The sequence below is a fragment of the Sus scrofa genome, chromosome 4 (assembly GCF_000003025.6).
Source record: "Sus scrofa isolate TJ Tabasco breed Duroc chromosome 4, Sscrofa11.1, whole genome shotgun sequence".
NCBI classification, from domain to species: Eukaryota; Metazoa; Chordata; class Mammalia; order Artiodactyla; family Suidae; genus Sus; species Sus scrofa.
This window is the reverse complement of record NC_010446.5, coordinates 98,693,483-98,710,858: the sequence shown is the minus strand read 5'-3', so window position 1 is coordinate 98,710,858 and position 17,376 is coordinate 98,693,483. Positions and strand designations below refer to the sequence as shown.

Below are 17,376 nucleotides of genomic sequence, written 5' to 3'. Positions count from 1 at the left end.
GGAGATGTCTTTAGACCAGTAGGTATACAGATTCTGAGTTAAGGGAAGGGGGTCTGTGCTTGGATGTAGTCTATACTAAGGAAAATTTATAACCTAAAATTCAAGAGGTTGAAAATTAATAAGCTAAGCATCTTTTTCTTTTTTTTTTTTAAGCATTTTAGGGCTGCACTTGGGGCATATAGAAGTTCTCAGGCTGGAGTTCCCGTCGTGGTTCAGCAGAAATGAGCATATAGAAGTTCTCAGGCTGGAGTTCCCGTCGTGGTTCAGCAGAAATGAGGACACAGATTCCATCCCTGGCCTTGCTCAATGGGTTAAGGATCTGGCATTGCCAAGAGCTGTGGTATAGGTTGCATATGCAGCTCGGATCCCAGGTTGCTTTGGCTGTGGTGCAGACTGGCAGCTACAATTCTGATTCAACCCCTAGCCTGGGAACCTCCATTTGCTGTGGGTGCAATGCTAAAAAGCAAAAAAAGCAAAAAAAAAATCCCTGTGTCCATAGTTATATTCATTGAAAGAAAAGTGAGAATAAGGGAGGAGTAAATAAAAAAAAAAAAAAAGAAAAACTGTAGAAGATTGTTAGCTAATAAGTTGTATATTTTAAAAAATATGTTTAATATCAAATAACTTATATATCTTTTCTTAAAATAAATAATCATAGCTGAGGACATGGAGAGACATCTGGCCATTGTAGTAGACAGTTCCAAATATTTGAATGAGGAAGGAAGGTGAGACGGTAGCTATGATGGATTATGCAGTTGAGGGAAGAGTATTTTTATTTATTTATTTAATTTTATTTTTTTGTCTTTTTGTCTTTTCTAAGGCCGCTTCCGTGGCATACGGAGGTTCCCAGGCTAGGGGTCTAATTGGAAATGTAGCCTTCAGCCTACGCCATAGCCACAGCAATGCCACGTCCAAGCCGCGTCTGCGACCTACACCACAGCTCATAGAAACGCTGGATCCTTAACCCACTGAGCGAGGCTGGAGATTGAACCCTCGACCTCATGGTTCCTGGTTGGATTCATTAATCACTGAGCCACGATGGGAACTCCGGGAAGGGTATTTTTAAACGAGTCATTTCACTATATGAGGTAGCCATTAACTAGGTTTTTTTTGTTTTTTGGGTTTTTTGGTCTTTTTAGGGGCTGCACCAGCCACATATGGAGGTTCCCAGGTTAGGGGTCAAATTGGAGCTGTAGCTGCCAGTCTATACCACAGCCACAGCAACGCTCAATCTGTGCCGTCTCCCCGACCTACACCACAGTTCACGGCAACGCTGGATCCTTAACCCACTGAGCAAGGCCAGGGATCAAACCCTTATTCTCATGGATGCTAGTTGGGTTCACTAACCACTGAGCCATGATGGAAATTCCAACTAGTTTGTTTTTTAAACTACTATATTATAAAAGTACATGGTAAAGGAAGTTCCTTTGCAGTGCAGCTGGTGAAGGATCTGGCATTGCTGCAGGTGTGGCACAGGCCAAAACTGTGGCTTGGGTTCAGTCCCTGGCCAGGTATTTTCCACATACCTCAAGCTGGCCAAGAAAAAGAAAAAGTCCATGGTAAATAAAATTCAAACTATGCATGTGTTATAAAATGAAAAATGAGTTATCCATTCTTTACATTCCTCTATATGTCCAATTCCACTGTTAACAAATTATTTTCTTTCTTTCCTTTTTTTTTTTAGGGCTGCAGGTGTGGCATGTGCAAGTTCCTAAACTAGGGGTCAAATTGGAGCTACAGCTGCCAGCCTGTACCACAGGTTCATGGCAAAGCTGGATCCTTGAACCACTGAGCGAGGCCAGGGATAGAAACTACATCCTCATGGATACTAGTCGGATTCATTTCCGCTGTGGCACAACAGGGATTCCCTTATTTATTTCTTAAATACATTAACATTGTTGTGCAACCATCCCACCATCCATTTCCATAACTTTTCATTTTCCCAAACTGAAACTACTCATTAAACAATAACTCCCCATCCTTCAGCCCCTAGCAACCACCATTCTGCTTTCTGTTTCTATGAATTTGTCTACTCTAGGTACTTCATATATAAGAGAAATTATATACTATTTGTCCTTTTGTGACTGGCTTATTTTACTTAGCATAATGTCTCTTCAAGTTTTATGTATATTATGGCATGTGTCAAGAGTTTCTGTCCTTTTAAAGACTGAATAATATTCCATTGTGTATATGAGTTTATATGTATATGTATATCACATTCTGCTTACCCAGTTTGTTCATAAAAGAGGACTAACTATAAAGAAATTTTTAAAAATTACAAATACACATTCAACTTTACATTAATAGTTTTAAAGCCTAAAGGAAATGGAGAAAATATCTATTGAAATATTAACCCTTATTGGCTTAAGAACTAGAAAACCTGAAAAGGCCTCAGACCCAAGCTGGTTTAGCAGCCACACATGTGTGACCATGTATGTGTGTTTGCCCTTTTTTTTTGGCTACACTTGCAGCATGTGGAAGTTCCCCCAGCCTATGGATTGAGCCACAGCAACACCTTAAGTTCCAGGCCTTCAGGGAGTCCTTAAGTGCTTGGCAGTCAGGGAACTTCTGTGTGTTGGCTTTTATTAACGTGTGTTTTGTGATTATTAGTTTGCAATAGTTTTTTATCTTTAAAATTTTAGGCAAGGCTGTTTTTCATATCCAAGTGATGTCTTTGCCAGGCTGCATTAGATCTCAATATATTAAAAAATAATCTCTGATTTACATTCGAGAGATCCTAACTATTCAGGATTCAGCCTGTATTACAGTTATTTTTCTGTGATGCATAATGTTGCCTTGGATAGTTTTGGACCTATATCCTACAGCAGATGTGTAAGAGAGGAATTGCTGGATTGAAGGGATGCAGCTGCATGACTTCACAGTATGTGCTGCTGATTTGTTTCCTATTTAAAACTCCATCAGAAGTACTTTGAAATAGGAGTTCTTGGAGTTCCCGTTGTGGCTCAGTGGTTATGAATCCAACTGGAAGCCATGAGCTTGTGGGTTTGATCCCTGGCCTTGCTCAGTGGGTTAAGGATCCGGTGTTGCTGTGGGCTGTGGGGTAGGTCAGAGACGCGGCTTGGATCTGGCATTGCTGTGGCTGTGGTGTAGGCTGGCAGCTACAGTTCTGATTTGACCCCTAGCCTGGGACCTTCACATGCTGCTGGTACAGCCCTAAAAAGACCCAAAAAAAAAAAAAGGACTTTGTTATAATCAATAAAACTGACAGCTCTTTAGCCAAACTAAGGGAACAAAAAAGCAGATGCAGTTACTAACAGCAGGAATTAAAAAGGACAGCAATACAGATCCTGTAGACATTGAACTTCTAGAAGTTTTGTAGTTAGGTTTTACATTTAGGTCTATAATGTCTTTTTCTTTTTTCTCTTTTAGGGCCACAACTGCACCATATGGAAGTTCCCAGACTCCAGTCAAATTGGAGCTATGCCAGAGCCACAGCAACATGGGATCCGAGCTGCGTCTATGACCTACACCACAGCTCATGGCAATGCTGGATCTTTGACCCACTGAGTGAGGCCAGGGATCAAACCTGAATCCTCATGAACACTAGTCAGGTTCATTTCTGCTGCGCCACAATAGGAACCCCTATGATGCATCTTGACCTAACTCTTACAAATGGTATGAGGTGAGATCCAGTTTTTTTGTATTGTTTTGTTTTGTTTTGTTGTTTTTTTTTAATGAATGTCCAACTGGTTTAGTACCATTTGTTGAAAAGATTGTGCTTCTGGAGTTCTCACTGTGAGGTTAAGAGTCCAGCATTGTCTTTGTGGTGGCACAATCCTCAGCCTGGCCCAGTGGGTTATGGATCCAGTGTTGCCGCAACTGTGACTTGGGTTAGATCCCTGGCCTGGGAACTTCCATTTGCTGAGGGTATGGTCTGGAAAGAAAAAAAAAAAGAAAAAACAATTGTCTTTTCTTCATTGAATTGTCTATTTTTGTCAAAAATCAGTTAACCATGTGAGTCTGTATCTCAACTCTGTTTTGTCCTATTGTCTGTCCTTTTGCTAATACCTCATTGCCTTGATTTCTGTATCTTATTTTGAAATCAGGTAGTGTAAATCCTGCAACAGAATTTTCACATTGTTTTGCCTATTCTAGGTCTTTTGTCTTTCCATTTAAATTTTAGAATCAGCTTGAGTTTTTCCAAAAATCATTCAAGGGTTTTGATTAGGACTATGGTGAATCTATACATTAATGTGGGGGAGAATTAACATCTTAACAATATTGAGGAGTTCCCGTCGTGGCGCAGTGGTTAACGAATCCGACTAGGAACCATGAGGTTGCGGGTTCGGTCCCTGCCCTTGCTCAGTGGGTTGACGATCTGGCGTTGCTGTGAGCTGTAGTGTAGGTTGCAGACTCGGCTCGGATCCCGCGTTGCTGTGGCTCTGGTGTAGGCCGGTGGCTACAGCTCCGATTGGACCCCTAGCCCGGGAACCTCCATATGCCGCGGGAGCGGCCCAAGAAATAGCAAAAAGACAAAAAACAAAACAAAAAAAACAATATTGAGTCTTCCATAAGTATGATCTATTTCCCCACTTATTTAGGTTTTCTTTGATCATTTTTTATATTTTTTTCCCTGCATGCAGATCTTGCACATATTTTGCTAAATTCTACCTAAGTTTTTCATGCTCTTATAAGTGGTACTGCTTAAAAAAATTTTTTTCTAGCTATTATGTATCCTGCAATCTGCTAAACTCACTCACAAATTATGTTGTCTGCAACTGAGGACAGTTTAATTGCTTCCTTTCCATTTTTTATGCCTTTTATTTCTTTCTCTTGCCTTTTTGCACTAGCTAGAATGCCTAGTTGTAGAAGGGTGAGAGTAAAACATCCTTATTCTTCCTGTCCTTAGGATGACAGTTTTAAGTCTTTCACTTTTTTTTTTTGTTTGTTTTTGTCTTTTTCCAGGGCCGCACCTGCGGCATATGGAAGTTCCCAGGCTAGGGGTCTAATTGGAGCTGTAGCTGCTGGCCTACACCAGAGCCACAGAAATGCAGGATCTGAGCCGCATCTGCGACCTACACCACCGCTTACGGCAACGCCAGACCCTTAACCCAGTGAGCAAGGCCAGGGATTGAACCCACAACCTCATGGTTCCTAGTCTGATTCATTAACCGCTGAGCCACGACAGGAACTCCAAGTCTTTCGCTTTTATGTATGAGAAAGTCTTTATGACCTTGAGATAGGCAAAGATTTCTTAGATAGGACCCTAACATCACAATACATTAAAGTATTTTTTGTAAGCTGGACTTCATCAAAATTATGATGTTTTGCTATTTTAAAGATGCTATTAAAAGATGTTTATAATGGCTTTATTCATAATTACCAAAACCAAAGAAATCCCAAATACCCTTCAACAAATAAACTCTGGAAATCCCTGAAATGGAACACTATTTTACAGTAAAAAGAAATGTTATATGTTATATATTTTACTACAATTTTTTTTTCTGGCTGTTTCTGCGGCATGTAGAAATTCCTGGGCCAGGGAGCAAACCCTGACCTCAGCAGCTACCCAAGCCAAGTTACTGCAGTAACAACTTCAGATCCTTAACCCACTATGCCACAGGGGCACTTTTGGGATGTGTCTTTGTACTCTCTTTATGGTGTTTTTTTGATGAAGGGGTGGTCTTAATTTTTTTTTTAAGGTTTAAGCTTAACATTTATTGCGCACTCACTGCCAGTTCTCCAAACACAATGTTTAGCGACATACAACTTCACTTTCAAGGGCTTCAGAGATATACCCACTGTGTTTTGTGGAAACATGTAGGAGGGAAGAGTAATTTGGGTGAAGTTAATTTTAATAATAAATATATATATGTATTGTGTTTACGCACTTTATTGTGGTTAGCACACCATATCTGGTTTAATAATTCTTTCCCTACTTTGTGGTCATAAAAGTGTTCTCCTGTATTTTTTGCTAAAGCCTTTTATTAGCCTATTGTATTTGTCTTTATTCCATTCAGAATTGATTTTTATATATGACATGATAGAGTTCATTTTCATTTTTCTCCTATACAAAAATACGGTTGTCCTTGTCTAGTTTAATGAATAGCTTTTCCTTTTTCCCAGTGATCTGCAATGTCATAAATGTCAGTTAACAGATCTGTTTGTGGCCTCTCCGTTTGGGTCTAATGACCAATTTGGCTATACCTGCATGAATTCCATAGTCTGTTGTATGATGTCCTGATATCTGGGAGGCTGCATTGTTTCATTTTTATTCTTAGGCCTTTGCACTTCCATATCAAATGAAATCAGCTTGTCAAATTCCTTAATATATTTTCTTAGGATTTTGACTGGAATTGTATCGAACCCTAGTGATCAGTGTGAAAGAACTGACCTGATGTGTACGATAGTCTTCCTCCTATGATACCTCACTCTTTGCATTTAAGACTTCTTTATCAGGTTATGTGATGCCTTTTTAATAAGGAAATTGTTGTTTGCTAATAATATCCACTTCAGTGGATACAAGTTTTTTTGTTTTTGCTTTTTAGGGTTGCACTCACAGCACATGGAGATTCCCAGGCTAGGGGTCAAATCGGAGCCACAGCTGCACCATAGCCACAGCAACGCAGGATCCGAGCCACATCTGCAACCCACACCACAGCTCACTGCAACGCCAGATTCTTAACCCACTAAGTGAGGCCAGGGATTGAACCCACAACCTTATGGTTCCTAGTTGGATTCCTTTCTGCTGCGCCACAATGGGAACTCCTAGACACAGAATTTTATCAAGACTTTTTCTGTAAATATAGTGTGATATTGATAAATTTTCTAAGGTAGAGCCACCCCTGAGTTCTTGGGGTAAATAAAATACTGTCTTTATACATTAATGCTGCTTCTTGCATTTTTATAATCCACAGATCATAGGTCCATATAACCTTAAGAAAGTAATTCTGGAGTTCCTGTCTTGGCGCAGTGGTTAACGAATCCGACTAGGAACCATGAAGTTGCGGGTTCAATCCCTGCCCTTGCTCAGTGGGTTAAGGACCTGGCATTGCTGTGAGCTGTGGTATAGGTTGCAGACGCAGCTTGGATCCCACGTTGCTGTGGCTGTGGTGTAGGCTGGCGGCTATAGCTCCGATTCGACCCCTAGCCTGGGAACCTCCATATGCTGTGGGAGCGGCCCAAGAAATAGCAAAAAAGACAAAATAAATAAATAAATAAATAAAGTCAATAAGAAAAAAAAAGAAAGTAATTCTCCCCACACAAACATGTCTGATTATTGATTGTAAAAAGCAAAGTAAGCAGATGAAGTATTTAAGCACTCATTTGTTTTGGTAGTTCACAGTGAGTCACGATCATAGAAGATCTGTTGGACTAGTGGTTTCTGGACATGGACCAATCAATTTAAGAAAATAAAAACTAAAGGTGCTGAAATGGGATTGCTCATATTGCCAATTGAAGACATTAAATTGTTACCATTATTTCATAAAGAAGAAGATAATGAACAATCCATTAACTTGGATATGTTTCACTTTCATAGAATAAGTTGCTTATTTTTTCTCATTTCTCTGCAAACCAATGGAATTTTCACCAGGGGCAGCAGAGAGCATTTGGGAACTACCGCCCCAGGCCATATTATACTGCTTCTTGGAAATTTTTTCTGTACTTATTAGATCACAGCTGATTGACATTATTTTATGAAAGCTTTTTTTTTTTTTTTTTTGGTCTTTTTGCCTTTTATAGGGCCGCTCCTGCGGCATATGGAGGTTCCCAGGCTAGGGGTCGAATCGGAGCTATAGCCGCCAGCCTACACCACAGCCACAGCAACGTGGGATCCAAGCCGCGTCTGCAACCTATACCACAGCTCACAGCAATGCCAGGTCCTTAACCCACTGAGCAAGGCCAGGGATAGAACCCGCAACCTCATGGTTCCTAGTCGGATTCGTTAACCACTGCGCCACGACGGGAACTCCTATTTTATGAAAGTTTAATGGAAATTAGTTCTTCTAAATTTTTGGTAAATATGTACTTTTCCAATTCCTGGTTTTACATACGCTTTGTTGGTGGTGGTGGCCTTGATGTGGAAATATCAACTGACATTCTGATTAATACATTGTTTTCTCACAAGTTACCCTTTCCCAATCTTTGTAGCATCGCTTTCATACCTGTTCGAGAACTACAAGGTGTGGAGAGTTAGAAAGATTATTGTGTTATAAACCTAAGTACATAATTAACAAGGTAAATTTGTTAAAAGAATTGATAAGATATACTCTAAATACACAGTGGAAATGTTTTGGGAATTAATTTGTTTGGATCAGTCACAATAGTATTTCCTTTCATTAATGTAAGTAATAAGTAGTTGTGGGAGTTCCTGTCGTGGCTCAGTGGATAAGGAATCCGACTAAGAAGCATGAGGTTGCGGATTCAATCCCTGGCCTTGCTCAGTGGGTTAAGGATCCAGCGTTGCCATGAGCTGTGGTGTAGGTCACAGATGCAGCTCAGATCCCGAGTTGCTGTGGCTGTGGTGCAGGCCAGTGGCTACAGCTCCAATTCGACCCCTAGCTTGGGAACCTCCATATGCCGCAGGAGCGGCCCAAGAAATGGCAAAAAGACGAAAAAGTAGTTGTGCTCTTCCTCTTGAATGTATAAAAGAATAATCTTTCTTTCTTTTTTTTTTTTTTTTTTTTTTTTTTTGTGGCCACACCCAATGCACATGGAAGTTCCCAGGCCAGGAGTTGAATATGATCCTCAGCTGAAACCTGTGCTGCAACTGTGGCAACACCAGATCCTTAACCTGCTGAGTAAAGCCAGGATCAAACCCACATTCTCACAGAGACAGTGTTGGGTCCTTAACCCACTGAGCCACAGCAGGAACTCCTGATGTTCCTTTTTTCACCAGCATTTTCATTTTAGTGAAATTAGGGCTAACTTGAATGAGTAAATGTTATGAAAGAGCAGTGGCGGTGGGTCGTTAAATGTTTAAGACTGTATTATAGGTTTATAGAAGATGGATTTGATAAATAAGGGACAGGAGTAAAAGGTTCATTCTCCTTCACATCCTAAATTATTGCTTAGTGTCATCTAGGGGTCCCCAAAACATTTGGGGATAATTGATAAGAGAGAGAAACAGATAATTTGGAGCAGGGGGAGGATGAGGCCTGGATGAGAATGATTTTAGAAGGGAGGCTTTGGTTAGTATTCATTTATCCAGTAGAAGATCTTACTTGTTTACCTGCCATAATGGTTGGCATTGAGGTTCAAAGCCACTGTGCTCAAGGGATTCATGGTCTGGTGGGGAGATATTTATCAGTGGATATTTTAAATCCAAGTGAAAAGTATAGGTGTTTCAGCAGTATTGAGGAAGAGTATAAAATGTAGTAGCACAGGGGTGTTTTCTTTCTTTTTCTAAGATTTTTATTTTTTCTATTATAGTTGATTTACAGTGTTCTGTTTTCTTTTTAAATTTTAAAAATATAAAAAATTTTTGGAGTTCCCGTCGTGGTGCAGTGGTTAACGAATCCGACTAGGAACCATGAGGTTGCAGGTTCGATCCCTGGCCTCGCTCAGTGAGTTGAGGATCCAGCATTGCCGTGAGGTGTGGCTCAGATCCCGAGTTGCTGTGGCTGTGGTGTGGGCCAGCGGCTACAGCTCCAATTAGAACCTCAGCCTGGGAACCTCCATATGCCGTGAGTGCAGCCCTAGAAAAGACTAAAAGTCACACACACACAAAACTTTTTTAAAAAATGTGATTTTTGTCTTTTTAGGGCTGCACCTGTGGCATATAGAAGTTCCCAGGCTAGGTGTTGAATTGGAGCTATAGTTGCCGGCCTGTGCCACAGCCACAGTGACGCCAGATCCGAGCTGCATCTGTAACTTACACATTGCAGCTCATGGCGATGCTGGATCCTTAACCCAACTGAGTGAGGCCAGGGATCAAACCTGTATCCTCATGAATACTAGTTGGGTTTGTTACTGCTGAGCCACAAAGGGAACACCTGTGATGCCCTATTAATACTTCACTGTCCATTTCCTAAAAATAGTTATTTTCTTTATATAGTTGTATTAATAAGCTTGAGCTTTCATAACAAAATATCATCAACTGTGTGGCTTAAACAGTAGAAATTTTTTTTCTCACAGTTCTGGAGGATGGAAAGACCAAGATCAATGTCTGATAGGGTTTAGTTTCTGGTGAAAGTTCTCCTCCTGGCTTGTAGATGGCCACCATCTTACTGTGTCCTCATGTGGTGGAGGAAGGTGTAGGGGAAGGGTGAGTTCTCTCATGTCTCTTAATAAGGGTATTCATGTCATCTTATCAGGTCGTCACCTTTTTGTCTTTTAACCTTAATTACCTCCTTATAGACCTTATCTCCAGAAACAGCCATATTGGAGATTAGGGCTTCAATTTATGAATTTGTGGGAGATACAATTCTATACATTTTAACAGTTGTTGAGTAACATTTGTACAATTACCAAATCAGGAAATGAACATTGATACAATACTGCTCTCAAATTCACAGATCCTGGTTGAATTTTGCCAGTTATCTCGATAATGGTCTTTAAAGGTCCAGGGTCATGTGTTAGTTAGTTGTCATGTACTTTTGTTTTTCCTTGGTCTGAAACAGTTCTTTAGTCTTTCTTTATCATTCATGACCTTGAAATTTTTGAAGAATGTAGACCAGTAACTTGTAAAAAATATCTATAAATTTGCAATCTATACCACAGCTCACGGCAACGCTGGATCCTTAACCCACTGAGCAAGGCCGGGGATTGAACCCGCAACCTCATGGTTCCTAGTGGGATTTGTTAACCACTGAACCACGACAGGAACTCCTAAGCTCTTCTACTTTCTTTCCTGGTCTGGAATCAGCCGTTTTTCCAAGAAGCCCTGGTTCCTCTTAGAAACAAAGTCTAGGAGTTCCCATTGTGGCTCAGTGGTTTAAGAATCTGTCTATTATCCATGAGGATGCAGGTTCAATCCCTGGTCTCTTTCAGTGGGTTAAGATCCAGCCAATGGTGCAAGCTGCAGTGTAGGTCACAAATGCAACTCGGATCCCACATTGCTGTGGCACAGGCCAGCAGCTGCAGCTTCGATTCCACCCTCACCCCTGACCCCCAGCCTGGGAACTTCCGTTTGCCACAGGTGTGACCCTTAAAAAAAAAAAAAGGTCTTAGATGTCTGGGATATTAGTACTTCTAGGCCTTTTCAGTGGGGAGATTTAGGAAAGAGATGTTATGTACACACATTTATTCACTGTATGTTTCCTATATGTAACTATGAATTCATACCAAGACTTCCAGTTATAGTCCAACACTACAGGGTTTATTCTAACCTTCTTCCTTTGCACATTTGTAACTTCCTATATCTGTATATTTCAAAGGTAGCATTAATGAGATCTGCATTGTGAGTTTGGGTATAGAGTGGGAAAGATAGGATAGTCAAGTATGACTCAAGATATTTGGCTGAAAAAAGCCATCAGAAGGAATGCCATTTATTGAGATGGAGGAGTCACTTAAGAACAGATCTGGGAGTTTCCATCGTGGCATAGTGGAAGCAAATCCAACTGGGTACCACGAGGTTGCGGGTTTGATCCCTGGCTTTGCTCAGTGGGTTAAGGATCCAGCATTGCGGTGAGCTGTGGTGTAGGTCGCAGACGTGGCTCGGATCTGGCGTTGCTGTGGCTGTGGCATAGGCTGGCAGCAACAGCTCTGTTTAGACCCCTAGCCTGGGAACCACCATATGCCGCGGGTGCGGCCCGAGAAAGTACAAAAGACAAAAAAGGAAAAAAGGAGAAGTGATCTGAATGTCATATGTTGGATCTGAGCTGTGTATTAGACTTCCAAGAGAGATGGTGGGTAGGCAGTTGGGTATTTGAGTCTGCAGTTCAAAGAACAGGCTGAAAAATAAATTACTTCAAGACAGCTGCTTGTACAAAAATGATTAAATTTCTTTAATAACCTGTTATTACAGAAGCAGCAAATATGTATCAGAAAATTAGAATACAGAAAAACAAAAGGGAAAAAACAGGAGATCAGAACTGTTAAAACTTAATTCCATATCACTTCTTTTTTGGGGGAGGTCTTTTTAGGGCTGCATCTGCAGCATATGGAAGTTCCTAGCCTAGGGTCAAATTAGAGCTATACTTGCTGGCCTACACCACAGCCACAGCAATGCCAGATCCAAGCCGCATCCTTGACCTACACTGCAGCTCATGGCAATACTGGATCCTTAACCCACTAAGCAAGGCCAGAAATCAAACGTGCATCCTCAGGGATACCAGTCAGGTTCATTACCACTGAACCACAGTGGGAACTCCCCCATATCATTTCTTATTTCTTTAACAGATTTTTTTTTTCTAACGTGAGATCATTCTATAATTAGGTTTTTTTTTCCAGTTACTAATTTCTTTATTTCCATTTCAGTATATTTTCATCTTATCGAATCCCAGACCACATTCACATTTCTTCAGTTGATTCAAAAATGTCATTTATGGGAATTTCCACTATGATGCAGTAGGTTAAGAATCTGACTGCAGGAGTTCCCATTGTGGCTCGGTGGAAACAAATCTGACTAATATCCATGAGGATGCAGGTCCAATCCTTGGACTCGCTCAGTGGGTGAAGGATCTGGCATTGCCATGAGCTGTGGTGTAGATCAACGGCTACAGCTCTAATTCAACCCTTAGCCTGAGAGCCTCCATATGCCGCAGGTGGTGTGGCCCTAAAAAGAATCTGACTGCAACTGCTCAGGTTGCTGCAGAGGTATGGTTTCGATCCCTGGCCTGGGGCAGTGGGTTAAAGGATCTGGCTGCCACAGTGGAGGCTTGGGTGGCCTGGAAACTTCCATTTGCTATGGGTGTGGCCATAAAATTAAAAAAAAAAAGTCATTTATAGCTGGTTAGTCCAATCATATCCATTTCAGGAACACAGATTAATTAGATTGCTCTGTCTCTTGAGTCTCTTAATCTCTAGTACATTTTATGCCACTGATTTTTTTTTTTTGTCTTTTTCAGGGCCACACTTGCAGTATATGGAGGTTCCCAGGCTAGGGGTCCAATCGAAGTTGCAGCCGCTGGCCTATACCACAGCTCACAGCAACACTGGATCCTTAACCCACTGAGCAAGGCCAGGGATCAGACCTGCAGCCCCATGGTTCCTAGTTGGATTCATTTCCGCTGCACCACGATGGGAACTCCTATGCCATTGATTTGTTGATGAGACTTAGGCCAGTTGTTCTGCAGAATACCTTACCTTGATTTGTTTGGTTGTTCCTTGCAATTTATTAGCTCTTTATTATTTCTTTTTTTTTTTTTTTTTTTGTCTTTTGTTGTTGTTGTTGCTATCTCTTGGGCCGCTTCCGCGGCATATGGAGGTTCCCAGGCTAGGGGTCTAATCGGAGCTGGAGCCACCGGCCTACGCCAGAGCCACAGCAACGCAGGATCCGAGCCGCGTCTGCAACCTACACCACAGCTCACGGCAACGCCGGATCGTTAACCCACTGAGCAAGGGCAGAGATCGAACCTGCAACCTCATGGTTCCTGGTTGGATTCATTAACCACTGAGCCACGACGGGAACTCCACAGATGCTTTTCATGGCTTCTTATTAGCCACAAAATAAAGACTAAAACATTTTAGCTCCTTATTGTAATTATTATGTCCTCACTGATTAATTTTTTGGCCATACCATGCAGTCGCTTGATGTGGGATCTCAGTTCCCAGACCAGAAATTGAACCCTGGCTACAGGAATGAATGTGTCGAATCTTAACTACTAGACCACCAGGGAACTCCTTTTAGCTCTTTATTTAATAAGTATCACTAGAATTTGTCATCTTTGCCTCTTCTCCCTCTGTTCGTCCTCTCAAACCTTCCTGGTCAAATAGAAATAGAAGTGAGTAGTATTTAAGAACATATACTCTGGGAGCTCCCATTGTGGCTCAGTGGTTAACGAATCCAACCAGGAACCATGAGGTTGCAGGTTCGATGCCTGGCCTTGCTCAGTGGATTAAGGATCCGGTGTTGCCGTGAGCCATGGTGTAGGTTGCAGACTCGCTGGGATCCCGCGTTGCTGTGGCTCTGGTGTAGGCCGGCGGCTACAGCTCCGATTCGGCCCCTAGCCTGGGAACCTCCATATGTGGTGGAAGCAGTCTAAGAAATGGCAAAAAAAAAAGAGCATATACTCTGGAGCCAAGCTGTCTGTATTTAAACCCCAGCTTTACCACTTACCAGCTGTGAGTTTGGATAGTTTACTTCATCTCTTAAATGAAGATAACAGTACCAACCTCATAAGGTTGTTACAAGAATATCATTTAACATTTGTATCATCTTTAGAAGAGTGCCTAGCAAATAAAAGTGTGATGGGTTTAAATATGAGTACATTTTTTTGAGAGAACATAATTCTGATCTAATGATTTCTGCTTTCTATGTGAAATACCATATTAAGCTTATCTCCTGAGAGTAAGAAAGCTTGACGAAAGTGGTTAAAGTTTGAAAAAACTCTTAAAAGCAAATGAGAGAGGCTGCTGATTAAGGACATGTGCAAGAACTGTAGTAAACGAGGGCTCACTGAAGGAGGAGACCTGATTAATATTGTTTCAGTCCACTTGGTGGTATGATTTTTCTTCAGCTGAACCTGGGGGCAGACGTAAAGGTGCAAAAAAAGCATTCAGTTAGATTGATCCAGTTTGAGGATTTTGTTTATGCCTGTGATAGAAGGGCTAAATGGTGGGGAGGATGAAAAGCAAATGATGGTTTTGATACAAGAGTGGTTTAAATAATGTTTTAAATAATGCATCTGGAATTGGTAGTGAAAGAATTGAGTACTGGAAGAGGCTGTTATGTGAATTTGAGAAAGTAAAAACTGAGATCTTGATATTGAAGGACAGATGTAGTGGGAGTGGGAGGTTGTGATCAGAAGGGTGATTTTAAAACAGAAAGAAGTGGTTCTTGGAGATCACTGAATTTGAGATTAAGAAATTGAGACTAGAAAGTGTGTTAGTCTTCCATATGGACATTAAAGTTGCCCAAGATAATAAAATTGGAGTGGCTTTGCTCAAGGTTCCAGATAGTGAATTGATTGGGCCTTTTCCCAAACCTTTAAAAAAGGATGAGGTAGGTGGATTTATGGGATCAAATTACTTATTTCCCAGGACATTCATCTGGTGATGAAAGTAGCAGCAGAGCCTCTCTTCCAGTACATGGGAGGACGTGGTGTGTCTGAGTGGTATCTGGACCGGTTGATGTAGAGTCTGTCTATAGTAATGTAGAAGAGGTTAAGCAATTTGCTTGCCTGAAGTCACGTTCTGGTTGGATTCTAAAGCCCATATTTCTTTCACTAACTCTGGTGTTTTTGCAGCAAATTGAACTGCTTCAACTCAATTTTTTATCTTCCCATGTGTTTGGGAGAACAATTTTGTTTTATTTTTGCTTCTCCAGAGTTAGTCCCCCCCATTTTTTTATTTGGTGTTACCATCGTTTCTTTTCATTTTTAGAAGTTCTATTGAAGTGTAGTTGATTTACAGCATTGTGATGACTTCTGCTTTAGCACAGAGTGATTCAGTTATACGTGTACGCACATCCATTCTTTTCAGTTAATGTGCCAAACACGTACAAGGTGAGTAGAAATCTACTCAAGGAATACCTTGAACAGAAACTTAACCTGAAGCAGTACAAGGTGAGTAGAAATCTACTCAAGGAATACCTTGAACAGAAACTTAACCTGAAGCAGTCAAGGTTTTTAAGCATTAGGTACAATAATTGATCCATTAGTTCATTTGTCTATTTATTCATCATCCATCCATGTAATAGCAGTTACACAGTTTGAGAACACTGTATTTGGAATGAGTTGCGCTAAGTATAAATTCACTTATTTGGTTTTATTTATTGTCTTTTGTTGTCTCCAGCTGCCTATCCTCACCGTTTGAATCTCTTTTACCTTGCCAATGATGTCATACAGAACTGTAAAAGGAAAAATGCAATTATATTCCGTGAATCATTTGCTGATGTACTTCCTGAAGCAGCTGCTCTAGTGAAGTAAGTAAATTCTTGTTGCCCTTTGGGATCTAAGCTTAAGAAATTTGGAATTTTAGTTTATCTTTTTACCTATTAGTAAGAACTGTAGGAATTCCTTGGTGGCCTGATGGGTTAGGGATCTGGCATTATTGCTGCTGTGGCTCCTGTCGCTGCTGTGGCATGGGTTGATCCCTGGCCCAGGAACTTCCACACCCCACAGGTGCGCCAAAAAAAAAGAAGAGAAAGAACTGTTACAGTTGCACATGCTTGAATAGCCAAAGATATTTTGTCCAAATTGTTCATTGTAATTTTCCTGGTAATAGGTTTTTCTTTTAAAAACTTTCTTCCCTTTTTTAAAACTTGTCTTTTATTTTCACTCTGCCTCTTCCGTCCTAAGTTGACATGGAGAGTATTTCTCCTGGTTATACCCTTTGGCTGTGTTTCATTCTGTTTCTGTGTTTTTTTACACATTTCCATTCTTTTTGGGGGCTGTGCCTGCGGCATACAGAAGTTCCTGGGCCAGGGATTGAACCTGAGCCATAGCTATGACAACACTGAATCCCTAACCACTAGGCCACCAAGAAACTCCTACACTTTCCCGCTCTTTCATTATCTTTCTGAAATCTTGCCTCCTCCATGGAATGTGTGTAATTATGGAGAAATGAAAATACTTATTCTTAACTCCATATTGATTTACTCCATTCTTAGCAAAATTGTATACAGCATTTCCCAAAGTGTTAGAACACTTGTGTTTGATTTTATTTTTGCCCTGTATTAACAGTGTTTTCCTCATGTTTCATCATATTCGTGAGTTGTTTGGTGCAAGAAAACATGAACGTACACACAGTTAGAAGATAAACAATTATATGGAAAAATCAATAGCTAGGAGTTCCCGTTGTGGCTCATTGTTTTAAGAACCTGACATGGTGTCCTTGGGGATGTGGATTCAATCCCTGACCTCACTCAGTGGGTTAAGGATCCACCATTGCTGCAAGCTGCAGTGTAGGTTGCAGATGAGGCTTGTATCAGGTGTTGCCGTGGCTGTGGTATAGGCCAGCAGCTGCATCTCCAATTCGACCCTAACCCAGGAATTTCTGTATGCTGCAGGTATGGCTGTGGGAAAAAAAAAAAAAGTCAGAATAGCTAAATATTTCCTCAAACTATATACTTATTAGTATAATATGTATTTGTACAACTATTCTGTATTATTGACCCACTTGTTAGTATCAACCCAGTTAGAACAGAATGATCTTAGTTTCTTCCTTTGGATTGTTAACTTGAGATGTCTGCTTTGGTACTATAAAAGATTAAAATGTCCTACTTGCATGTACTAAGTAATGAAGATTTACATACATGTCAGAAGCATATAAAATAATAGCAATAATAGCACCTACATTTATTGAACACTT

The 17,376-nt window shown here is 40.8% G+C and overlaps 1 protein-coding gene across 5 annotated transcripts in view; it reads left to right on the top strand.

Moving 5' to 3' along the window:
- RPRD2 (regulation of nuclear pre-mRNA domain containing 2) overlaps positions 1–17,376 on the top strand; it is a 93,682-nt gene that overhangs the window by 23,748 nt on the left and 52,558 nt on the right. For all 5 annotated transcript variants that reach the window (XM_013988087.2, XM_003355199.4, XM_013988089.2 and 2 more), the window contains exon 2: positions 15,859–15,988. In XM_013988087.2, coding sequence (XP_013843541.1) covers positions 15,859–15,988 — 130 coding nt within the window. The remainder of the gene's footprint in view (positions 1–15,858; positions 15,989–17,376) is intronic.